Source organism: Pagrus major, chromosome 9 (genome assembly GCF_040436345.1).
Source record: "Pagrus major chromosome 9, Pma_NU_1.0".
Classification (NCBI taxonomy): Eukaryota; Metazoa; Chordata; class Actinopteri; order Spariformes; family Sparidae; genus Pagrus; species Pagrus major.
In genome coordinates this window covers 13,546,598-13,571,879 of record NC_133223.1, presented here as the reverse complement: position 1 = coordinate 13,571,879, position 25,282 = coordinate 13,546,598, and the positions used below count along the sequence as shown (strand labels likewise).

Below are 25,282 nucleotides of genomic sequence, written 5' to 3'. Positions count from 1 at the left end.
TCAGAGGTGTAATTGAGAGTGCTTGACAACAGCTTTCAACAACAAAAAATTTATTACAAAAGAAAATGAACTGGGCCCAGATTTAGGTCCATCAGCGTAACAGACACACAAAATGCTTCCAGAGTACTTTGTACTACACAGCAATAGTTCCTCATGTTAAACTAATATGGCCTATACACAAAACCTTGTCATCAATCATACGACTGTCATACACACAATAGGCAATTAAATACAAAAAAGTATCATATATACATCTAAGGATTAAGAAATAATTCAAAATAAAATAGTTTAAATAAACTTGTCTGAACTTTTAAAAGCTCATGCGGGAAGATGAAACATTTAAAATCACATTGATGTGAATGTGGTTGAAATAACTACAAAGTCTGTCAATGACAGTTCAGTTTCTTCACTATAGTGCACTGAACTCTGGCTTCGGACTTCAATGTATGAGTGTCCAGTTTGGCTCATTTGGAAGGTGGTTCACCTCTAATAAGAAATGAAGGGACCTCCAGCTTTATGTAGAGTCCCTGGAGCTGCTTGAGATCCTGAGACTCAGTCTGTGGCAGTCCAGCTGCTTTCTGAGAGCCCAGGGACTCTTTTACATCCTCTTCGGGTTCCACTGAGGTCGTCTGAGCAGAGGGTTTTGTGCTGCGTTGTCTCTGGGTTCAGCAGCCCAGGCTGGAGGTGGAGACACAGGCTGCTGCCCCTCCTCCTCCTCCTCCACTTCATGTTGCCCATTTTTTAAATTATCCACTGAGCCGCTGTCGCTGTCAGCGGAGGGATGGAGGTGACGGCGAGGGGCAGGAACGCGGGAATCACTGGAGGAGGACTTTGTTCTGGACATGCCACGTCCTGTCCGGCCTGTGTTTTCATCCAGCGTGTCAACAGAGGGCGCCTCTTGTAGGGTGTCCAACCTGCGCAGAGGCATCATGGCTCTGGAGGAGGAGCGTGCAGGCTGCTGAAACCGCGAGCGACTGGAGGGGTACGCCACCTCGGACATTGTTTCCTGTTCATCTAAGACACGTGGAGAAAATGATAAAGAAATTAAGTTAATTTTATCATGACATCACACCACATTATATTTAATATTATATTATATTATAACTGTGTGTAAAAAACAATGGAAAGGTCCTTGATGAGAAAATGTGGGTACAGAATTAAATTTCAGACCTCACTGGCCTGCCGGTGGATCAGTCATCACAACTTGTGTCATGCAATCATACAATGTTCAAAACTACATAACTTTATTTGAAATTCTGGTGGAGAGATCGCAAAGATACTAAACATGTGAGGCTGAGTTTTTTGGAAAATATGAAAAATGATACAGAAAATATTTCCATTTGTTATCTACAGCTGTAAGGCTGTACTTAGTCACAGCTTAGATCTAAATGGTAACATTAGCATGCTTACATTGACAATGCTAACATACTAATGTCTAGTAAATGTTTGGTAATTGGCACTAAACAGTAGTGCAGTACAGCTGAGGCAGATGGGAATGTGTTTTGCAGGTATTTGGTCATGAGTATTGGAGTACTGGATAAATAAAAACTTTTTTACCTGATGTAGCACCAAAGAGAAGTCAGGGGAAGACAAAAGTTATACATATAGAAAAAGAAAATATATAAAAGAAAAGGCTACATTTTTAACAATCTGTGTAATAGTTGTTTAGATAGTTCAATCTTAAACAAATACAATACGATTAAGGTAAACTCGGGATCACCAAAGTCAGAATGTTTAATCCTATGAGCAATATGAATTTCATGGTAGTCCATTCAATAGTTGACAATAGTTGTCGAGTCTTAAAGCTGGAGTACAGAACTTTTACATGCAAATGAACGTCTTTTACATTCAAGTCATTCCCAAATGAGTTCACGCATTGCTGATTAGGCCTGTACAGATACATCTCTCAGTATTTTACCAGAGTTTTTAAATGAGGTGTCTGTGGAGACACTTTACACTGGCTCACCTGTAGCTACATTTTTGTCAAAATTTTTTGAACTGAAGAGGGGAGGTGCTACAGCAACTATGTGGAGTTTATGGCAGAGAAACCTGCCACAAGGGGGAGACAAAAGTTCAACACTGCAGGTTTAAGTTCCACAAATTAACACCTGAGCAAGTTCCATTTGCTGAAAAGGGCTGCGAGTTACAGTCAAAAGCTTTATCTACTTAAAGTTGGCAGCTTATCCCCCTTTCAAAGTGGTATTACTGTTGGCATCATTATCGCAAAGACAAACTGGATTGCTTTCGGTTTCCTCAGAGTAGCAACTACCAACAACAGAGAACAAAATGTAGGTTTATTCATTCATTTAGTCCCTAATGGAGATGTGAAAGCAGACAAAAAAGTGAACGTTGATGATCATTATTCTATTGTTGTTACATTGTGCAATCAAAACCTACGTCTTAATGATATGTTGAAGCAGAAACCTTGTCTATTGCCAGTTTAAAGTGAAATTAAAGGGGAACATTAGATGTTAAGGGGTTGGTGGTTTAAGAGTCTTACCTGTGTAGCTCAGCCTCCCAGGAGGAAACTTAGAATCCAGACTTTTCCCAGCAGGAAGAGAGAAATACTTCTGAGATTTGGGCACCACCTAAGAAAAACATGGGAACAAAGCAGCAGAATGACAGAGAAAAGGAAGAATGATGAACAAGGGGTGGGATAAAGAAAGTGAAACTTATGTTTGATTTGGTTTCTCTCATCTCAGTGTAGTCAAGAGATAATCAACCCTTTTCTAATGAGATCCAATCCTGAGAACATACTGCATGTAGAAAAAGATGTATAATACTTCAAGTATTCCTGCTTACCGTTGTCTGAAAGCTGCCAGGTCGGAGGCTTCGACGGATGCTGGCGTGACGTCTGATCAGTATCTCCCTTGATTGATTATCATTGGGAACGGCATGCTTGCCTCTGAATGCCACCGTCTGGTTTAAAAAAACAAAACGTTATTAAAGACACAACATTTAAACACACAACATCACACAGCAGGCTCCACCATTTTGGACGTTTTTCATCTGTAATAAAGTCAGCCCACAGGTAGTCACAATGCTTCAACCTTTGGGTCGCTAACCTCGCTGACAAAGGCTGAGACAAAAGAGGCCATTAAGATGCTTTGAGGGGAGACAGCATTCTTTAAAGCTCAGATAACTCAACCAAAACCGGCCACACCTGTCTGAGCTGTAAGGGTCTGCGTGTCTCTATTTGGAGTAGCCACACTAACTTCCTCCACACAGAGCACCCATCATTGTCAACATAGTTCTTTCTGTCCTGCAGCTAATAGTTCGAACAAACATAACTGCCTTTCAAACGCTGTAAAGGTTGTCATTGTCATTGTGAAAACAAAAATGCTCTTCTCTATTTCACAAGAGGTCAACAGGCTAAGAGAACAGGAACTAATTTAATTCTCTTTTGTTCAAAGTGAAATTTGCATTCCCGTCTGATACAAATAAATAAAAACACGAGTAAACACTGATTAAATTCAACAACTCTAACGTGATAGGAGTTTTAAGAGGGAATATGTGACTATTTTCCTGAATTAAGTGCTCAGGATGTCAGAAAAACAACACAACACCAGACAGAAGGCGACAGAGACAGAACTGTTACATGTGCAGAGCAGAGGGGTGAGAGACCTGAAGAGAGGGACCTTTCAAGATAATCAGACAATTTGTCTACCCAAGAACAGAAGCACATGCTCCCTATTTGTCTGAACATCAAAGCGTCTCCGTGCGCTTTCTAAAAGGGTGATGTCATGTCACTAATGGAAAAGTACTGCCAACCGCAGTCTGTGGCCATGCAAAACAGCTCCCGGTTTCAGTGCTCGGAGTCATCACATCGTTGTGTTTGAGCAAGGCGTCACAGAAAACAATCTTTCCAGTTTCAGGGATGAAAATGGCAACTGTTCAACTTCCAGCCAATTACAGACAAATATGCCTCAGCTCACATGATTTTAAGTAAAAGAATTTGATGCTGTGCTCTCGTCTTTTCAAGCCGCTGCTGCCTTTAAATATAAAAAGACAAAGGGGAAATCACAACTAGTGTATTTGTTAAAAGAAAAGCATGTGGCTTCATTTTAGTAGTTGGAACATTTTCAGCTTGGTCAACTGTTTTTGATCCATTCAAGACAAACAAGAGTTCAGATTTCACACCACTGTATGTGCTGTAAGCAGCTGGAAGCTTACTAAAACAACAGCAAAACGCAAATGCATGAAGACTGGAAGCATTTGGAGACCAGCACAACAATAAATACACTATAATACGTAAAAGTCCTGCATTAGTACTATTTAAGTAAACATGCATATGTATTATCATTAAAATGTACTTAAAGTATCTGCAGAAATGGCCCGTGATGATTTTGTGTTTGACATTATTAGATTGTTAATACTGATGCATCAGTGTGTGAGCAGTATTTACAGTACTGCTGTAGCAGTCGAGGTGGAGATAGTTTTAACTTCATTATATATAGTTTAGTCCGGTGGTTCTTACTTTAGGATTTGTGCCCCCTCAAAAGGATCACAAGATTAATGGGTAATTAGAGATGGGTCAATATAAGATTTTATTGTAGGTCGTGAAAAAGCTGTCTGGCGACAAAGAACAACAGGGAGATGAGGTTCCCACCTACAGAACCTGCCGGGGGGAGGTGTCTGGTCCGCTGATCAACACCTTGAATTTTCACTGCCATCTCCTTGATCACTATCCAGCTTTGTTTGCCGAACAGTTGTTTGTTAAAAGGATGTTCAGGAAAATGTGACGTGCGTCCTATCAGTCATGCAATAAAAAAAATTATTTTTCTTGACAAAAATCTAAGCTTAAGTTATTCCAAGTGTGTTTTAATGACATTTTAAGGGCTTCAACATATTATGATGACTACCAGGATGATATCAATGATAAACCTTATCAATACTATATAAGTGTTATTAATGACATCATAAACATGTTTATTGTTAGATTATAACATTCATAAGCACTTAGAAGAAACTTGTTAATCTTTTATAGACAGCTTAAGAATATTAATAAAAGGCTTGATTATGCACTTTAACAGTTAACTATGCTTTTTGCAGCTACCAGGCCAACAATCTAACACTTGTTATATGCATGTTATACGGTCTATAAGAGCCTTATTACCTGTTAACTAATGCGTATTAGAAAGACCTTAATTACCTTAAGTACTACCGATAAATCTGATGGGTGGTGGTATGATTGATGAGGGACAAATTAAGTTTCTGCACAAATTTGTGGTAATTATTTCGATTTTTCTCTAATTCTTTCGATTTTTGTGAAATATTGGATATTTTGACCTCTTTAAGACTTAAACAGCTGAAATGAAACAATGTGCGAAGTATAGAGGTGAAATCTGACAATGGGCCCAAAGCTGTCAGGGAACCCACTGGTCTAAAAAATTACAATGTACTGTATCTAATAAGTTTATATTATGTATTTTAATAAAAAATAATCATCTGAAAAGTAACTACTACTTCAACCTGTCTGATGTATGGAGTAGAAGATTAGAAGTATAAAGTAGCCATAAAATGGAGTCAGGTTGAGTACAAATACCTCAATACTGTACTGACAATTGGAACCTGAATATAAGTACTTAGTATCAAAAACTGCCTGGTAAAAATAAAAATGTAGCAGAGTGGTGTGCACGCAGCTGCTGACAGAGTGGTGTATCTCACCCGTTGCCTGATATTATACATGTTCTTGGACAGGATGTCATGCATGTTCTTCAGGTCAGCAGCCTTGAACTTCTTCTTTGGTTTAGCAGCGCTTTTCTTTTCCTCACTAAAAGACAGACAAAAACAGATATTTACAGAAAACATCATTTTCTCTACAGCGTTGATCTGAACAGACAATAAGGAGGTGGTGTGACAGTAAAACACAGAGACTGAAATGAAGGTTTCATACTAGAGAGAGACGATGGATGGAGCAGCACTGATGTCTCCGGACACTGTGTCCAGGATCTCCATGGCATTCTGCAGCTCCAGCTTCTTGTACAGCGCCACGATGCTAGACTCTGCCCGGCTGTCTCGGATCAGGATCCTCCGCAGGATTCGATTGTTGAACTTCATAAATCTGACGTGGAGAGAAGTAATGGGATTACAAGAATCAGTTTGTGTGCAAAATATCCAGCCATGTACAGTGCAGGAAGAAAAATATCATAACAGGGACACAATGACAGCTAGATAATAAGGTTGGCGTTATTATATATTATTCTTATTGTCAACAGACGCTCTGAAAAGATTCAAACCAACAACGTGTTCTTAATAAAGAACATGTCAGCGAGTGCAGCGGTGTGGCTCACTGATGTGTTTTTAATAGTTTGGACAACAATGGAGTTAATTATATCAGGCTTTGGCTACACAAACAATTCTTGTTGATGGGGTTAAGTCAGTAGATTTTTGTGTTTTCATGGGATTTGTTGACAATAAGAAAAACATAGATTACAGACCTGCAACTTTAGTTTGAGAGTTGCAAATCTGAGGAAGGGTGTAAGAATTCTAGCCCTTTTTAGAGGACAACCACTAACTTTATAGGACAGAAACTAAATGGACGAGTTAAAAATCATCATCAATTTGTTCAGGTGCAATTTTTGCATTTAATTTAAATGTATCTTCCTTGTGTCCTAAGTTAAGTTGCTATTTATGTTGGCACATATAGCACATATCACATTTTATTTTAGCTTATATACTTGGTTTTGTGTATAGTAGAAGGTTATATAGTATTCTTGTTTTTAAAAGTTACTTATCCATAATATATATCAGTTCATCTAGTTCTGCTGCTGTGACACTTCAGTTTCTCTGCACAGGATGAATTAGTCTGATTGTATTTTGTAGAAATTTCATTACAGAGTAGACTTTTCTTTCACAGTCAGTCATTGCTCCATTGTAAATGCAGTGTACCTTGGTACAAAGCCAAAACAATTATGTCACTGTCTTAACAATTTCTAACGGCTCTGTGTGTCTCTGTGCAGTCGAGCGCACAGCTTGTTTTGACTTGTTAAAAATCTGCATTCTGAGACTTGAGGAACCCGTCTGACAAGACAAGCATGAGGAATGTGTCAACATGAGGAAGAGAAAGAACACTGGAGAGAAAAAAAGTCGTGAAGAGACAAGTAAAAACAGAGGTTAGAGGAGGAAAGTGTGTCAGCCCTCGATAGAAATCAAAATACATACATAAATAAACATGTACAATATTTAAGCTTTGTATGTAAGTATTTGATCTGCTCAAAGTGTTAATATTGTACTTGAGTATGGACACTATGATGCAGATTGTGTACAATACTACGTTTTTTTATACTGTATGTATGTCAGTAACATAACGGTGTATTAAACATCATATTCTATACAACATGTTTTGGATTATAGAGGAAGCTGCTTTAAAAATGTAGTTCTATAAAGTACCATTGATTCTTACCAGAATACATAAAATGTAAATTATATAACAGAGATATATAGATCCGTTTACATGACTTAATATTAAGTAAACACTGACTATTATATATCACTGGGCTTATGACATATTGTAGGTTTATAACAACTGCATACCAAGAATATTATTGGCTAAATATCACAAGATATGATCTAAATATGATGATATCCATAGTAATACTCTCTGATTGTGGGAGACACAGATTTCATGTTCGGAGGAAACCAAACTGCCAGAAATTGATCATTTTCAAACCACTAGAATCTGGAGTTCATGTCATCCCAGATACTGTAGACATTTATACTATTACTACAATTTGTTTTCTAGAAAAATATCACGTTCAGATATTTTCAGAAATGAAATAAGGTCATATTTGGACACATACATGCGAAAAACAAAATGTATCTGGTATCTAAGTACAAAATATGTCCTTGTGATATATATAGTCCATATTTGACCATATATGGTGCACATTAACAAAACTCAAAAAATGCATCAGAAACTGTCCATATCCTCTACGCAGTGTTACAACCTAAGTTGGGTTTTTCACAAAAAAGGTGAAGAAATCTTTAGATTTTAAGTAAACTAATCACAGAGGGAGGAAAAAGAAGAGTTGTTTTTAGATAGATAGTCTCAGCAGGTGTTTCAAAACACAAAATGTGTAACATAACACATTAATTTAATGAAAGTATGTACATTAACATACAAGGCTAAGAGGAATGAAGTAAACTGCTGATGCCGGAAGCTGAACACGACTCCAGTGTCTAACTGGCTGTCAACATTCCCACACAGTCCCAGAGCGAACAATAGCATTGTCAAACAAAACCACAAAGAGAGAAACTGAGAGCAGGTAAACTAAAACTGACATCAATCCTCCAGTTTCACTGCAGATTCTTTCTCCTTAAACTTAACAACATGAGCTAGTGACTACTTTAAAATGGAGTCAGCCATGCGACATTTTGCAGATCATGACTGTGCATGAGTATAAAGTAAAAGTGTTTTGTTTGATAAGCAGACTCTTACTTGTCCTTCCAGTAGAAGTGGCTCCACTGTCCACAGAGGTCCTCTATGCCAGCTATGGTGTGCTCCATGAGCTGAGAGCAAAGGGAGACCAGTTTAGAAATGTATGCATAAACCACACTGTCAGCCACATTTACAACAATTTCAATTAGCAGCTTACCCTGCAGTGAACCTCTACGTTAATGGTGTCAAGATTGCGGTTTGTTCTGCGGACGTTGATGAACTCAATCAAAGGTCGAATGCTGATGCCCTGTGGAGAGATGAGGCAGAGAGATCAGAAATTCTGCAGAACCAGAAAAATAACATGACAAGAATGGGCATCATCCATATATAAAGATTAAACTTGTCTGTTTCTCTCTTATAGCGACTTCAAAAACACTCATATATACTGTGTATCACACTAATATGAGCTAGAATGACAAGTGATTCACATCAAACAGCTGTGTACAATGTGTTGAATGTAACCATGCGGACACTCTCTTACCTGAAGAAAGACAGTGAAGAGGATGATAGCAATGGTGGCAGTGACGAAGAGCTGCTTGCGGCCAATGTTATCAGGAAGAGTGAAGGCCAGGGCGAATGAAATTGCACCTCGCAGGCCGCCATAGGCCAGACCAAACTGATCTTTCATGTTGAATGGGATGGTGCGGAAAGGGTTAATGATCTGAGTCAGCACCAAGACACCTGGAAAGGCAGGGTAGAAAAATGTCATCATGTTTTAGTTAAGTTTAAAACTGCATTAAATATTTTTTAAGTGTCAATGCGTATCGTGAAAGAGTTGCTTGTAGTCGTGAACCCACAGATGATTTCAGTTACAAGCTTTGGAGCATGTTACAGCTCAATGTTTTGGTGTTATGATGCAAAATTCTACCGTTCACTCATAACTTATGTTTGAAAACCTGCATATACACGCACATTTTGTTGTAAAAATGGCACTAGTGGTCAAAAACTCCACAAGGCACCTTTAATCCTTCAACAAAACCAACAGAAGCCGACTCAAACAAAACCTGACCTCCACCACGACCCAGATACCCCCTGCCCTCTCCTTACCCAGACCTCTCCATATAAAAGCAAACAGCAGTGTGAACAGGATGTAGCCCCAGTTCCACTCGTGCTCTGTTGTTATGGTGACCACTCCCAGGAAGAAGAAGATGAGGGTCTCGGAGATGGAGCCGAGCATCTTGACCACATGGCGGATGGTTGTGCAGGAACGCTGGGAAACATTTTCCTCCACGTAGTACTTCATGGTGAGGGCGCAGGTCACGATGCTGCAGAAAAACATAAAGAACAGCCGTCTTTCTCATGTGTTCTTTCAGCGTTGAAACTGTACCTGGAAAAATGTTAAAATCTACTCACGCCATGATGGACGAGATGGCGAAGAGCTCGGCCACCAGATAGGCCAGGTAGCTGTACATGAATATGAAGAGCGGCTCGATTTCTCGGACCTTGGAGGTGAATCTCGTGGTGAAGGCGGCCACGAAGCCGAACAGGATGCCGAAACCCATCCCACCGAGCCCGACCACGAAGAACCTCGCAACCCCCAGGAACACATCCACCGGCTCCACTACCGGCATCTCCGCCACAAAGTTGAACATGTTGTACAGCACCTAAAAACATTGCGCACATGTTAACACATGCAGACACACAGTGCAGCTTTGTACGCATGCATGTGCACACACACACCAGTGTGAGAGGTCATGGGTGGTGTCAGGGGCTGCGGCCTCTAATGACACAGTTGCAGATAACAGTGATTTATTGAAATATTTACTCGGCACTGTTTGCAATTTGATAATCTCATTTCAACAAGCACACTGAGTGACTCACAGAGAAGGAGCTTTTACCAGAGCAACTTTCTGTTCTGCCTTTGACTCTGACAATGAACAAGGGCAACGTTTTCCTTCAATCTTTCCTCTGCGAAAATCCATTAAAGGTGTGAGAGAAAGAGAGAAGCTTTTAGATGGAGAGTAGGTGGAACTTTATGGTGCTCAGAGACAATCGCTCAGTCACAGTTTACTGGCAGGAAAGTTGTGGTATCTCATTTGGAAAGAGTCTTAATGTTTACTAGCAAATTGCTACTATGCAGGATCAAGTTTCCCACAGGAACAGTGTTAAAAAAAGTCCTTCATACATATAAATACTTAAAAATTAAAAAATGTAACAACCAGTGATGGAATATAGCCAAGTACAATTTACATTACTTAAGTATTTCCATTTTCTGTTATGTTCTTTATTAATTTGACCCAACAAGCACTGCATTTATGAATAACATAACAATTTTGATATATTATTATAGATTTAACTGAGTATTCCCAAACTTTTTCAGGTTAAGGATCCCCACAAAGGATGGACATTACACCTCCGACCCCCCAGTTTAAAACTTTTTTATTCTCATTGTCAATCAATGACCAAACTGCAATCACTATAAATTACAATCAAAGTGGCCAACGCTATATCTTTCATTGTTGTTTCAACTTTCAAAAACTTTGATAAAAGTTCTCTATTTCACCTTTTGCTGTGGACCACTTGTCCTAATAATTATTGATGCCACAGAGTGGTGACTACGGACAGAGAGAGGCAGCTGCCAAATGCATCAAATGCATCCAATGCGCACTGTGTCTCATTGAAGTCACTCAGTGAAACTCTACGGCACAGCAGAATGCACTATGTCAGGTGCTGGTTACACAGACAACACCTGTTAGTGGGATAAATCCATTGTTGGTTTTGGATTGGTTGTTTATGAGATAAACACAGAACCTGAAAGCTGGTCAAACACCAGGGTTAACAAGCCTCTGAAAGATCAGAAACAAGCCAACCAGGAACTGATTGGACCATTTTTTTATTAACATTTATCGAAAGCAGATCTGCGTGCAGAGTAAGACAACACCAGTTCCCTGTTTGAAATTTGCATATCGAGGATACAGATGATAACCTGGCACTGTTACTCAGCCAATTAGTGAATGTAGTGCTCATCAGAAGCACTTGCACTTTTTTGCAAATATTATATCGTGTTTGATGAAATCTGCAACACGAGGCTCTCTGTACAGACCACGCCTGGGCTTACCCAGTCTCCTGAGTAAATGTTTGTCTGCACTTTCCAGCTCTGCTACTGTGTACTAAACAAAAGGCTCGCCACACCAAAGGTAAGGACAACTTAATGTAGGTAGGTGGGTTAAGTAGGAAGGTGTGTTTAAGCACAATAAAAAGAGGGCGAGGGGGGAAATTTGAGTAGAGCTCGCTTCTGTCAAATTTCAAACAATCCTGTGAGTGTGTTAACTCCTCCCATACAGCCGAATGCAAAAGTGACCTCACAAACTGGTTCGGCGACATCTAAGTAAACAAGCTTTCAAAAAGTATAGTGCTCAGGTCTGAGGACACATCTGTTTTATGTGTCTTTAAAAACATTCCTTCACTTCCGTTTTTGAGTCACATCTCTCTTTGGCCATCTTGCCAGATCACAGCCGTTGCCTCCCACGCATTATGTTCTCATACATGCACACTAACCCAGAAGAGAGTGAACAAAATAGTTCAGTATCTGGAGAAACCTGAGCTGAGCCTTTAGAGAGAGAATAGAAAAGCTTCGGACACATGAAACTCGATCTTCTATTTCATATAATAGCAGTCTTGAAATTAAAAGGGACCAAACTGGGCCTTGACTGGTAGGTGGAGTTAGAAGAGGCTCCATAATTAAATATATGTGTGATTCTGATGTGTAGAGCAAAACGCTGCCCTCAGGTCTGTATAAAATAACCTGGGCAGTAGATATTTTTCATTTGCTTTATAGTTTTGTTGGTCTTTGTCTTTGAGTGTACCTTGGTATATTAAAACTACAGTCTGTTCACCCTGCTGCCGTCTAGCAAGAGACAGACTACGGAGCAGCTTCTTTCCTCAGGCTGTGAGACTCCTCATACTACATCTTAAAAATGTTTTGTCTTGTGTAACATAAAGGGTATGCAACTTTCAGTTTGTTGTAGAATGACAAATAAAAATGAAACTTGACATTTTTTTCGTTCTGGCAAAAGATACAGAAGTATCCGCTGCCATACCACGAGACTATTGAGCAGTTTCTCTCCTCATCCTCTGCACCCAACTGTATAAAACAGTTTATTCTGTTTTTTTTTCTCTTACGTAACATAACTCAAACTCAGTTTCGTTTTACAAGCTTAGACAAATAAATAAACCTTTAATAACCCTTTTACCTTCTTCTTCTCATTTAACTCTATTATAGTCTCATTTGTCCCTATGTCAGCTACTGCAGCACTGTAGGGGTGGCTACTTATCAATATTATCTCCCTGAATTACATGTAATTTGAGAATGATTTCACATTTGAACAGACAAGATCCATCCATCTGTTTTTAGGATATACTCACTGTTGCCCATGTCTTTTAAACATGCTTGTTTATGTTTATTGCAAGCAAGATCTTCCAGATACTTTTCATATTCTTTTGATTTTATCATCAGATATCCGCTCATATTCAACAAGGCTAAAGAATGATTTCCACCTTATTGTAGCACATCTGGACATGGTTTGTTTGGGTTGTTTTTTTTGTCAAATTCAAAAAGTCCCACAATAATGAAATTTATTAAATATTTTACTGAAATCGTTATCTGTGACAGCATTTAGATTAAAGTTCAAATATTTTTTCATTTTATCTTGAACCATACAATAAAATCTTTCTGTTGGTTGTACATATCTACTAACTCTAGGTTTGTTTGTTTTTCTTTGCATTTTCTTTCTTTCTTTTTTTTTCCTATTGTTTGTTTGCTTGTGGGTTTTTTGTATATATATCGTTTACACTATGTATTGTTTGTTTTATTTTGTGTTTAATGAGTGAAAATAGGGCTGGGCAATAAACTGATTTTATAATCGTTATCCTGGTACGAGAGCCGCCCAACAAAACTGTAAAAATATTGTGAAACTTGATTTTGTTGCCCAGTCCAAGCATTTATGAAGTGCTTTTGAGAAGATTTCAATATAGCCTAAAATATTGTCATACTATTTTAAGCCCATATCACCCCACCCTATTTCATCTTTAAAGGTGCACTATGTAGTTTTGAAGAAATTCGAACACAGAATTTTAATATTTACAATATTAATGAGGTAATAATACAAACTGAGAAATGTTTAATTTTTCCATAACTGAATAAACAAGCTGTTCTCAGAGGAAAATAAGGTCCCCAGAACACTGTTTGAAGCTGGAAAGGTGGCAGGGTCCGCCAAATATAAACAAAGTAAAACAGTATGAAGCTGAGTTGTCCTTTAAGGTCAGTTGGTTTATTCAGCTTAAAAAAAAACAAATCAGTCAATGGAGATCTTTATCTTCTGATTAAAATCTCTTCCCCAAAACTACATAGTGCACTTTTAAACCAGCGTAAAATGCTTATGTTGGCTGAACGTATCTACTTATTTTAGTTTTCACAGTGTTTGCTTGTGCTTTGTGTTCATTATTCAAGCAATGTGTTGCTTATTTTGTTTTTGATGAACAACAACATCATTTTTCTATTTGTTTGAATAGAGGGAGGACGCTGAGTAAGGCTTTTTAGGCTTCTTTCCTGTCCTGCACTGTGACTACTGTCTTATTTATTGAATGTGTGTGTATCCTTATTTTGTGCTAAACTAAACTGACAAAAGGTGTATTTGGTTACTGAAATACACCCCATTGCCCCAAACGATGCCACTAGTGATGGCACCTCGCTCGGCATGTTTTCATAACAAGCAGCAGCCCTGAGGCATCCAAAGCAGGCCAGCATGTTGCAGCAAGTCTCAGCTCTAGTTTAAGTGCAACTAATGCCTACAAATCCCACAAAATCAAACACACTCTTATAGTCTCTATCTCAGGCTACTCACCACAGTGACAGCATCATTGAAGAGGCATTCCCCAAACACCACGATGTAGAGCTGCTCGTTCACAGACACGTCCTCGAACACGCTCAGCACGGCCACAGGGTCCACAGCTGAGATGATGGTGGCAAACAGCAGGTTCTCCTGCAGGTTGATGTCCTGCACACCAAACGCCTCGATCTGGCATATGGCAAACAGAGACATGCCGATGCCGATGCTGTTCCACAGAGTCCCCACCACTGCAAACCACAACACCTGCAGACACAGACAGGAAAGTTCAAATTAATGTCCTTACATGAGATCAAGAAGGTGTATCTTGTTGAGGAAACTGACCGTGCCGATGTTCTCAAAGAAAGGCCTGGTGGGCATGAAGTAGCCAGAGTCCAGGACGATGGGGGGCAGCATGTAGAGGAAGAAGACATTGCTGGAGAGCACAGCAGGAGGCTCCTCATGGACAGAGAACATGATGCCACCCACAATCAGACCAATGCTGATGAGAAGGCACGACTCTGGCACCCAGATGGTGATCTTGTGGTACACATGGAAACCTGAGGAAGGAGAGTTTAGTTGAGAAAGAAGAAAGAAGCACTCACCTGCATCCACACCTCTTATTGACAACTTGGGCATTTGTTACTGTTACTCACCAATCTTTGCGAATGAAGCCAGCAGCACCCAAAGAGTGATTTCGAATGGGATCTGTATTCTTGGGTAATCCATTGTAAACACTGGTAAATTCGCCTTTTCCGCATCTGGAAAGGCCTGGGGGCCGTCATCGGGCTTAATCGGGGGCAAAATCGTGACCCCGGCGGTTGGTCTGGATGGGACCTCTCCTCTGGAGCCATGCAGAAGCCTTAACAAAGTGAAAACAAGGAGTAACACTCCTGCTCGTCTAAAAAAGTGTAAATCCATCTCGCACAAAAACCACAGCCCACACACGGTAATCCAATCTGACGTGATTATCAATCACTCCATCCAACCTTGAGGCGAAAAAGAGGAAAAGTCAAACTCAGCTTCTTCTCTTAAAAATATGAATGTTCTCGCATGTTCTCACTCCTCCGTCTTCTTCTCCACCGGTGTTGAGCTTAATTGGACTCTCTTCACAGCTCACAGTTGTGTGTTCCCGCTGGGTCTCCTTCAAACTGCGGGGCGACACACCTGTGGTTTACCTGCGGCGCGTCCACGAGTTCCGATACAGGCTGGGTGCGGCCCCGCGCGCCGCTCCGATTGGCTCTCACCTGGAGCCGATAAGAGGAGGGTGGGGCGTGGAGCTGTGTCTGCGGCCCATTCAGGGGCCACTCTTTAAGTTTCGGTGACACCAGTTTCCCGAGCGACACTAGTTTCAACTTTCACTTGCAATCCAAACAGTTTCTTTGTTTTATCTGAAGTGGGTTATGAATAACACACCGAAAAGGTTAATGGATTTACTGCCATCACAGGGCAGATGAAAACGTGAGGTATCAAAAACCAGTTTACCTCTTAAATTCAATATGATACAATGTCAAAAGATTAAAATAACAGAATTCTGCCAACACAGGTGTTAACAGCATCATTGGACATCTCTGATTCATTCTGTATTCAGTGTGACAGCCCATTTCCAGATAAAACAATATACGAAGATGAAATAGCAAAAAGCATCTTTATTTGAATATATCCTTTTGTACAAGAAATAAGCTCAAAGCAGCAAAAAGATTATAACCACCAAGTACTTCGTATAAAAACGATATCGAATGGACATAAAAACAGGGACACAGTGCCATAATCAATGTAAAGTAAGATGGGGAATAAGATACTATTGATAATAATAATGATAATAAAAAGCAGGGATTAAAACCAGCTGAATAGAAATAATGCAAATAAAGTTAAAAACAGAATGAGAAAAGAGTTGTAGGTCTGTATCAGGAAAGTCAGAGCTGGTTAAAGCACAGGTTGAGTCTGGTGTGCAGGCTACGCCACCTTGTGGTGGATGTTACCGGTTGCCCTTTAAAGAAAATCTCACACTATGTTTTAACAATCTGATTGGAGTTTTTTCTCCAGGCAGAGATGTGAAGTAAAACCATATGATAAGACAATTACTCTCAGACAAGAGTACTTTTACTCCTTGTGAAATTGTGGATTACTTACTCTGAACTTGAGTACATCCATTGCCGTCTCCTTTTTACTTCTAATCCACTATACTTTGGAGGAAAATACTTAACTTTTTTACTCTGTTGTATTTTTACAATTGTGGAGGAAGAGCTCAGATCTTTTACTTCAGTGAAATTTCAATACCACAGTGTAAAAATACAAGTACAAGTAAAAGTCCTGCATTCAAAATCTTACTTAAGTGAAAGTACTAACATCAAAATACTTATTTATACTTATATTAATTATAATTATTGACGTATCAAAAGGTAAGTCCACCCAAAAATGAAAATTTAGTCATCAACTTCTCACTTCCTTGCCAATGGAAAGTCGAATAAAGTCCACAAAACATTTCTGGAGCTTCACAGCAAAACAGCTTTGCAGCATTCTCCGAAACAACACGTTTTAAAATATTAAAAACATCTGAAGAAAAACTTTAAATGACTCCATAGAGCATGTCCGGCCTCTGAACCTACTATTTAGAGTAGGAGGCCTCTTTTAACCCATATCTATATGGCTGATAATCACTGATAATGCATATTTAATCGAGATATAACAAAACAGGTGGCAGCAGCTTCGTCAGTACATTTTACATTGCATGCCAATTTTTTTGATGAGGATCCTGCCGGGTTCCTTGCAGCACATTGTGATGTTGTTTTGTGGAGTAAAAAAAGAAAGAGTGTGTTTATTTTATAACATTATCATACAAAAGCTTTCTATACAAGGGAGGATGGTGGAGGGAGAGGAAGCAGATTGAAAAATCCTGATAAGGAGGCAGAGAGCAGGCTGACAAGAAGCAAAGGGTGGATGGAAATGCAGTCACTGGTGCAAAATACAATACCTGTATAAAGGCTGAGGCTGTATAAAGAAATTTAAATATTGTGCGTAAAGCACTTGTCATTTGTTTGGTGAGAGGCTTTTTGTAATAAGAATGTACAAATAAATATTAACTTCACCAAACAAAATGTTGCTGTATAACTACAATGACTAATGTCTTATGTCTTAATTCATTACAATTTTCCCATTCTTAAGGATGGTTGTTATAAATTTTTAACTATATAAAACAGCCCAAGGATTATAAAACATTGTGGGATAAAATAAAGATGAAAAATGTTACATGGCAACAGTAAAATGATAACACCTTTGACTCTTGATCACATGAAATTTGTGGCCACACAGTACTGACTTTATTTTTTAGGGCATTACAGTATCTCCACATGTTGCACTGACTCACCATCATCATCTGTTCAAATTAATTAATTAATTAATTAATATTGTTTGCTGAATGTATCTCAGAGTACCTGGTTCAGTGTATGAAGTGTTCTATTTTTTTTAAAAGGCACACTAATGTCAAGATCCCTCAGCAGTATAGATAAGAAAATTCTCATGTTGGTAATTAGCAATTCTTGTAATTCTTGTAACTGTGATCCAGCCAAAACCTCTGAATCTGGAGGGATCAACTATCATCACTCAATCACTGCTTGTTTAACAACCAGCAATGTTCCATTAGAGATTAGATGAAAGACTAAGACCACAGTGAGTGAATCCAGCCGTATACCTGCCAAAGAGCAAATGATAATATGTTGGCTGAATAAATGAGAGGATGTAATAACCATCCTGGTTTGCACAGGTGATGAATTAATACCTCACACTGGCACACTGGCGCTTCTGATTATGTGTATGTGCATGTACATGCGCCTATTATGTACCCAAACATGCACGATCCGGCCTGTGGGCTACTGCGGGGGATTTCACTGATTAACATGCCTTCATTCAGAGATAGGACATCAGAAGCCTCATTCCTGAAGGTGATCATTTATTTAACTTATTGTTTGTTGTCATACATGAATTAACTGTGGTAGTTCTGCAAATTAACCCTCACAAAATCTCAGTCTTGACGGCAGAAAGTAAACAAGAAAGACAAAATACACTTTTACTCTTTGCAGCTCTCTGTCCACCCCAGGGGCCAAATGTCTAAAACTCTGTGATATAGAAATCTGTGTACAAAACAGGAAACATGCATACGCATCAGATTTATTAAACCACATGTACGTCTGTTCCCACATGTCTTTTCTTATATATATATAGTAGTAGTATTTCTATTCAGTCATCACAAATTGTTCAGTAAATATAAACAGTATATTGACAGTTTAGACTAGGGCTGGGCAATATATTGATATTATAATGTTATTGTGATGTGAGACTGTACAATGTCTTAGATTTTGGATATTGTTATATAGCGATAAGGCATAATTGTTGTCTTGGTTGTCCTGGTTTTAAAGGCTGCATTACAGCAAAAGTGATGTCATCTTTCGAGTCCAACCGATACTGGATGTCTGGGGGTGATGTGGATACCAATATTAGGGAGTTAATATTAATGTATGGGCCAATATTCTTATGTATACAGAACATACACACATTGTTGTGTATTTTTTTCTCTCACAAAACCAAAAGAAAATTACACATTTCTAAATGTATAATGGCCATGTTACATAATTTAACCCCAACAACAGAAACACTGTAAATCCTGTAAATCCCTTTTTTTTTTTTTTTTGCTTTTTGTTCGTTAAGCTGGTCAGAATCTGGGCATACACATTCTCAACACATGCTTAGTGCGTTTTGCCACTAGGGGACAGAGGAGAAAATAATGCCTACTTTAAATAATGTTTAACATACATTTTGAAGTATTTCACAATTTAAAAAAATCTGAAATAATCTCCAGTCTAAAACTTTATTTCAATGTTTAGGTATACATTAATATATTTTTAAACACACACGTTAGCTATTTTCCTTTAAGTACTTGACCAACCAATTGCATATGAATACTGAAATATATATATACTGTAGATAAGCAAACATATAGCTGACACCAAACTAAATTAATGATAATGAATAATAATCATGTGGCATTCAAGATTTTTTCGTTTTGTTTACCAAATAGGCTATCGAAATGTGCCTATAGGGGGGCCCCAAAAATGACTGCCCGGGAGTAATCTGTCTATTTAATCCGGACCTGCACAAAACTGTTTGAGATTTATTTTTTTCACACCTGACTTTGTCTCCTTGTTCTGCTTGCATTGCTTTCTATCGACAGAACTGTTATTTTATTCCACACATAGTTTATCCATGCTTCTCCATCCACGTTCAGTCAAACATCAGGTGAGGATCTTCTGGCGGTACAGTAGAGGTCTCTCTGCGGACCGGGCCGGCAGCGCCCCCCAGCGGAGAGAGGAGGCGCTGCTGCCTGTGGAGGTATTACGTCTCGATGTGTCAGAGGGAGTCAGGGCGAGTCTCGACTGCAGACATCGTCGAGTACACTGGCAGGATGCGCATCAATATGAAAAGAAACCTTCGCATTTCTCTGAACGGTATGAGATATTTACTCATTTCTGTGTGTGAGAGTGTGTGAGTGTGTGTGTGTGTGTGTTTGTCTTCTGACGTGACATCATCTCTCGGTTTCTTCGAGGGTGTGTGTTCACAGTGATGGATGCTGCCGTAAAGAGACGAAGAGCAGCTCGCAGCAGGATCAGAATAAGACGTGTTGATGTTCTCAGATGTCGACTTATCTGCTCTGTTGTCTTTTTATATCTGGTATTTGTTTAATTGTGCTGCAGCAGCATGCAGCAGCCTCACTGGATGAGCATCAGCAGATGTCATGACGCAATATTTGTTATTGTCCGCCTGTCAGTGAATAAACACGGATCCTCTCTAAAGTATAGTGGCTGTATTATTAGTCAGTGCTGCCATAAATAGATTTCCGTTGGACAGCTCTGGCCTCTGTCGAGTTATTCCCACGCAGACCCTGGCAGGCTGGTAAACAGGCAGGATGACACCCTGTTCATGCAGGTTTACAGGAGGCCAGGAGGGTGATGGTGGTGTAGGATTATGTATGTGTGCAATGTTACATATTTATATTGTTCAGTACATGTTACATCTCAAACCGGATGTGTTGCTTGTGAAGTAAGGTGTCACGCCATCGCAGGCCTCCCAGCTGCTCCCACAGAGGATTAAATTTGATCCGCTGAATCACAGTTTTCACTGTTTTGAGTTTTCTGTGCTTCATCTCTGACTGTCTGTCTTTGTCACGTCTGTCCTCTGCAGCTGTGTGTTTTTGATGGAAGATTTTTGAGAACTAAATTGAGCTGAGCCTTTCCATCTGCATAGTGCTACTGAAGGATCCATAAACAGTTTAACTGTGTGTGTGATCCTGAGTACATTTATGATCATCATCATCGTCATCATTATGCTGTCTGGGTAACAAGAGCTCCTTTATGCGTGACGTTACTTCCTCCCTACGTTTGTGTACGTGTGTGTGTATAACTCTCCTCCTGGGAATAAACTGGTTTGCATGTCCTCCTCCTCTTTGATTAACTGGATCTGAAGGCAATTTATGGATCAGCCACTGTGGACTGAGTCAGCCACATGAGAGACATCTCTGCATCAACTTGACGATTGTAGATCAGACTCGAGGGACGGCAGATGAGCTCAGCTCAGCTCTAAACTGAACAAGGATCAATAGATTGAAATGGAGAGGAACATTGGGGGTTACATGGGGACACAGGAAAGGGAGACAGAATTGATGACTGAGCAGAAGAAGCAGGGGATGCGTGAGGCTTTTGGGAGAGGTTTAAAGGGACGAGGAGAAGGTGAGATGAGGAAGAGGACATTTGAGAGAGAGAGAGGCACCGCAGTGCAGCCGGTGCTGACAGCATCTGCAGGGGGCCAGCTGTGTGCTGCCCGCCAGCCTCACTCACTAACTGGGTCACTTTGTCTCCAGACTGCCCCAGAGGACAAGGAGGACCACCTGAATCCTCTCCGTCCTCTCTCCTTCTACGCACTACTTGCTTCCTGGCTGCACGTGTGTCATCTTTTCTTCTTCCTTCATCGAAGATGCACTGTTGATGGACAGAAAATTAATCAGCAACTATTTTGGTAGAATTTAAACCAAGAATAGCAACCAAAATGTGCTCTTTTTCAGTGTTTCATATTTTTATAAATCGAATATTTGGAAGTTTTTGTCTCATGGTCGAGTAAAACAAGCACTTTGAAGACATCACCTTGGGTTTTTTGAGAAATTGTGACAGGCATTTTATAGACCAACTGATAAACAGGTTAAACGCTAAAAAGCAGATTACTCTTGCAGCGGTATGAGATTTTCACGGTATGATAAATGTTTTTAACAACACTAACATGGTAGAATTCAATACTGTAGATTTGCAAATGCACTCTGCAGTGTTGTAGTCAAGACGACCTAAATCCAGACCAAGTCTGGAAACAAATGAAGATTCCTCTTTATTCACCCCTTCACTTCCATATACACTGTATGAGTGTATGTGTTGGTGTACCGTGTGAAATGTCTTGACAAAACAATCAAAGGTTCCTGCTGAGGTGAATTTTATGTGGGGGGAATTTTACTTTTTCTATAAGCAAGCAGTCACCAACAAACAAGACAGTGTGGACATCATCTTTTCCATGTTTTAACATCCACCTCACACAATACAATTTTTGGGGGGTTTTCAGGATGGCACTTGTCTTCAAAGAGAAACCATCATTACGTACAAAATGTATTAAATAAGTATCTCGAGTACTACAACACAAGTACACGTTATGAAACACGTATGCCTTGAAACCTGTATATCGCTGCAGCCCCAGAGCAGCTAAATTGACCATTAAAACAGCCTTTCAGCTTTGAGTTAGTTTATCTGGTCAGTATTTAAATGATTAATGGATTTATTCCCAAAAATTAAAAAAACACTCTCCTAACAGGACACCTTCAAATGTCCAAAATACAAAAAGATTCAGTTCATAATGACGTAAAAAAAAAACAACATCACAGAAACAGCAAATTGTAATGATTAAGAAGCGGACCTTGTTTAATAAATCATTTAAACACTTCAACAGGAAATTGCTGTTAATCAATTTTCCATTCACTGATAAATCCATTAATCAATAAATCGTTTCAGCACCACTCCCGGCGGTTTTGTCTGCCTTTACACGTGTAGCTGATGACTGTCAGACAGATGCACTGACGATGGCTCCCTGTGGCTTTGCATTAGATCCACTGTGGGTTTCCCTGAGAGCTTCCCGCAATGCCCCAGGCAGTGGAGAGTATGGCATGCTATAAGACGGCTCCCACTGACAATGACTCCCACACAGCCTAATGAGGCAGAGCAGCCACGCTGTAATTGTCATCTGTTTTGGTCTCACATGAAGGTGCCAGAACAGAGATTAAACTGGCAGAGAGCACCACACTCACACTCCTGATCCTGTATGTGTGACTATGCAGATGACGTTGAGTGTGTGTGTGTGTGTGTGTGTGTGTGGCGCTGTGTGTGTGTCGCTGTGTGACGTCAAAACAGATTCACGTGTAAAAATAGACCTCTCTTGCTGAAGTCCTCACACATGAATGCACACATACAGTTGTTGTTCTTTCATTGGTGTAAACAGAAAACATACACAAGTCAAACAAAGTACCTGATATCCCCTCCGTCCACCAGTTCTGGGTATATTTGGACAGAGAAGAAAAATACATTTATTCCAGATGATCTCTCTGAGCGAAGGAAAGTGGATGCTTGGACACACACACAGGTACTAGAAATGTTAACAGAGTCTGACGTGCCACAGGACACGTAAACATTTAGCTCTTAGGGCCATTTGAAGCAGCTTTCAGCTCAGGTTAGATCACTTGCTGCATCCTTTTTCTTTTTTCCTCACACACCGTTTTTCTGTTTCGTGTTTCCTCCTCTGTGCCTGTCCTCTTCACTGTCCTGTGGATCGTATTTGTGCTTAGTTGTGCTTTGCTCAAGCTAAATCAGTGCACTGACAGCTTGCTTGTCTTGTTGCTGATTCTCACTCTTACATCAGTGTTTCCTCTTATAGCCAGTGTGTGCCACACTTGGCACAGTCAGTTTCCTGTTCTCTTGCTGTTGAATGTAATTTTGGCAGGTGCAGTGTCAGCTAGGTGACAACACGAGCAGTGTCGTTTTTGCATTATCAGCCTTGTCTTTACAAAAGGAGACATAGCAAACGAGTGTCTCATTACACCACAAGTACCCACTGAGAGTGCTGGAATGATAATTGTTTGATGATAATAGCTGTGTAAGACTCAAGTGGTTGTGGTTAAAGTGACAGCTTGCCCTTTATGTGATACCGCTGGCCAGATATGTGGCCAGAAGTCATTGTGACCTGGTTTCAAATTGACTCGTCACTGTTTTGCAACTTGACCTGACAGAAAATAAAGTTTTCAGTTTAGATTTTTTGTTCTGTCTTGCTGTCAGTATTTCAGTATTTTTCCATTTCATGGGGAGAGAATATTTTTGATTGAAAAGACATATACATATACATATTGCACCTTTAACTGAAAATCAGCTATTATAATACAGATTCAATTCACTGTCATACTTTTCGAACAGGTTAGATAAACTGGCCAATAGTATCATCTTTTGACAGGCACTAATACCTTAAAGCGTTACCATTACCAAATGGACTTGATAATGGTAATGCAGAATCTTGGATGGTGACTTGCCTTAACTAAGGATTCGACTTGACAGAACCTGTGACTTGACTTTGGTAATGGACTTGCATTTCTATTGTGCTTTTCCAGTCTACGTAACTGACAGCTCAAAGTGCATAACAACACTTCTCACATTCACATACACATCTCCTGCTCATCAGGAGATTTGGGGTTCAGTATCTTGCACACAAGACACTGGGGAATCAGACCAGCAACCTTCTGATTACTGGACGACCCACTCTACCTCCTGAGCCACAGCCGCCTGCACTTTGCTTGAGACTTGGACTAAATGACTTGACTGGCAGGTCAAAATGTCCTGTTTATAAACTAAAGTATATGACAAGTTATCTGGTGAAGTTGGTTTATTCATATAGCACATTTAAAAACATCAGTCGTTGATCCAAAGTGCTTTCAGAACAGGCAGATGGGTTAGAATCTGAATCTACTGTACCTTAATAAAGGTATACATGATTGAAGAAATAAAAGGCACATAATTGGCAGTAATACAATAATACAATAAAACTGAGGGGGAAATACTAAAAATGGTAAAAGTAGATAATTATATTATATAAAGATATTAGATAAAAAAACAAAGTAATAAAATAGGAAGTTACAACAACTAGTAAGGTAACGTCAAAGCTGAAGTAATAAAAAAAAAGACATATTACAGTCAAGAAATATAAAACAGATGTAAAGAACCAGGGCGTCCTGATGGCCTTGAGGCACAGACCATTTCAGTGTTATTCTCCATCTCATTATTCCCTGTCAGCTCTCTACTGTCCACTGTCTCACAATCACATTCGAATTTTCAAAATGATTAGATTGTTTATGAGATTTACAGAGAAAGTTCATGCTCTTTGGAAAAATGCAGAGTGAACAACCTGTACTATACCATTCACCCCGTTACAATACACTGAACCATCATCATGATTCTGAAGCTGTTATTTATGGTACAAAAAAGTTGCATAATGTTGCTATGAGGTCCTGCTAGAGAGGCTTTACTTTTGATTATTGGCACTTTTAGACACAAGGGACTTCATATTAAAAGTCTTCATACACAGGAACAATGCAACAAAAATACTGAATTCAATTCTTCAAATTCATCAAGTGTTATTTGTGCCTATGAATGACCTGGTTATCTGGAATAGATTGGCTTTGTTTACTACAATAAAAGTGGGACATTTACCTCAGTATCTATCTGCATGTGCATGTGTGTTTGACATCAGTTGTTATGAAAGAGGAACCAAGTTAACAAATAACACCAGGAAAGCACAAATAGCATCAGGAGGTAGAAGGTGAGGCTTCAGTCTGCTTGCAGTGCTTTGTATCACATCACACAGCTGTGTGAAAAGTCTCACTTTTCACCACAGA

General features: G+C 39.5%; 1 protein-coding gene across 1 annotated transcript; it reads right to left on the bottom strand.

The window, feature by feature from the left end:
* Positions 1-39: 39 nt before the first annotated feature.
* Positions 40-15,386, bottom strand: slc9a2 (solute carrier family 9 member 2). The gene is made up of 13 exons (XM_073473659.1): positions 14,922-15,386; positions 14,611-14,825; positions 14,284-14,532; positions 9,794-10,044; positions 9,488-9,705; positions 8,922-9,121; positions 8,598-8,687; positions 8,441-8,511; positions 5,897-6,064; positions 5,668-5,773; positions 2,803-2,919; positions 2,501-2,588; positions 40-1,014 (listed from the first exon to the last, which is right to left on the bottom strand). The coding sequence occupies exons 1-13, from the start codon at positions 15,184-15,186 to the stop codon at positions 599-601; spliced, it is 2,454 nt and encodes an 817-aa protein (XP_073329760.1). The 5' UTR covers positions 15,187-15,386; the 3' UTR covers positions 40-598.
* Positions 15,387-25,282: the final 9,896 nt, after the last annotated feature.

What these genes read in the sequence shown, in the direction of transcription:
- slc9a2 (XM_073473659.1), bottom strand. Translation starts at nt 15,186, where the DNA reads ATGGATTTACACTTTTTTAGACGAGCAGGAGTGTTACTCCTTGTTTTC. An exon ending in TTTTATATGGAGAGGTCTGG is followed by an intron (nt 9,122 to 9,487) that starts GTAAGGAGAGGG and finishes CTGCCTTTCCAG; the next exon opens with GTGTCTTGGTGCTGACTCAG. An exon ending in CACTTCTACTGGAAGGACAA is followed by an intron (nt 6,065 to 8,440) that starts GTAAGAGTCTGC and finishes TCTCCACGTCAG; the next exon opens with ATTTATGAAGTTCAACAATC.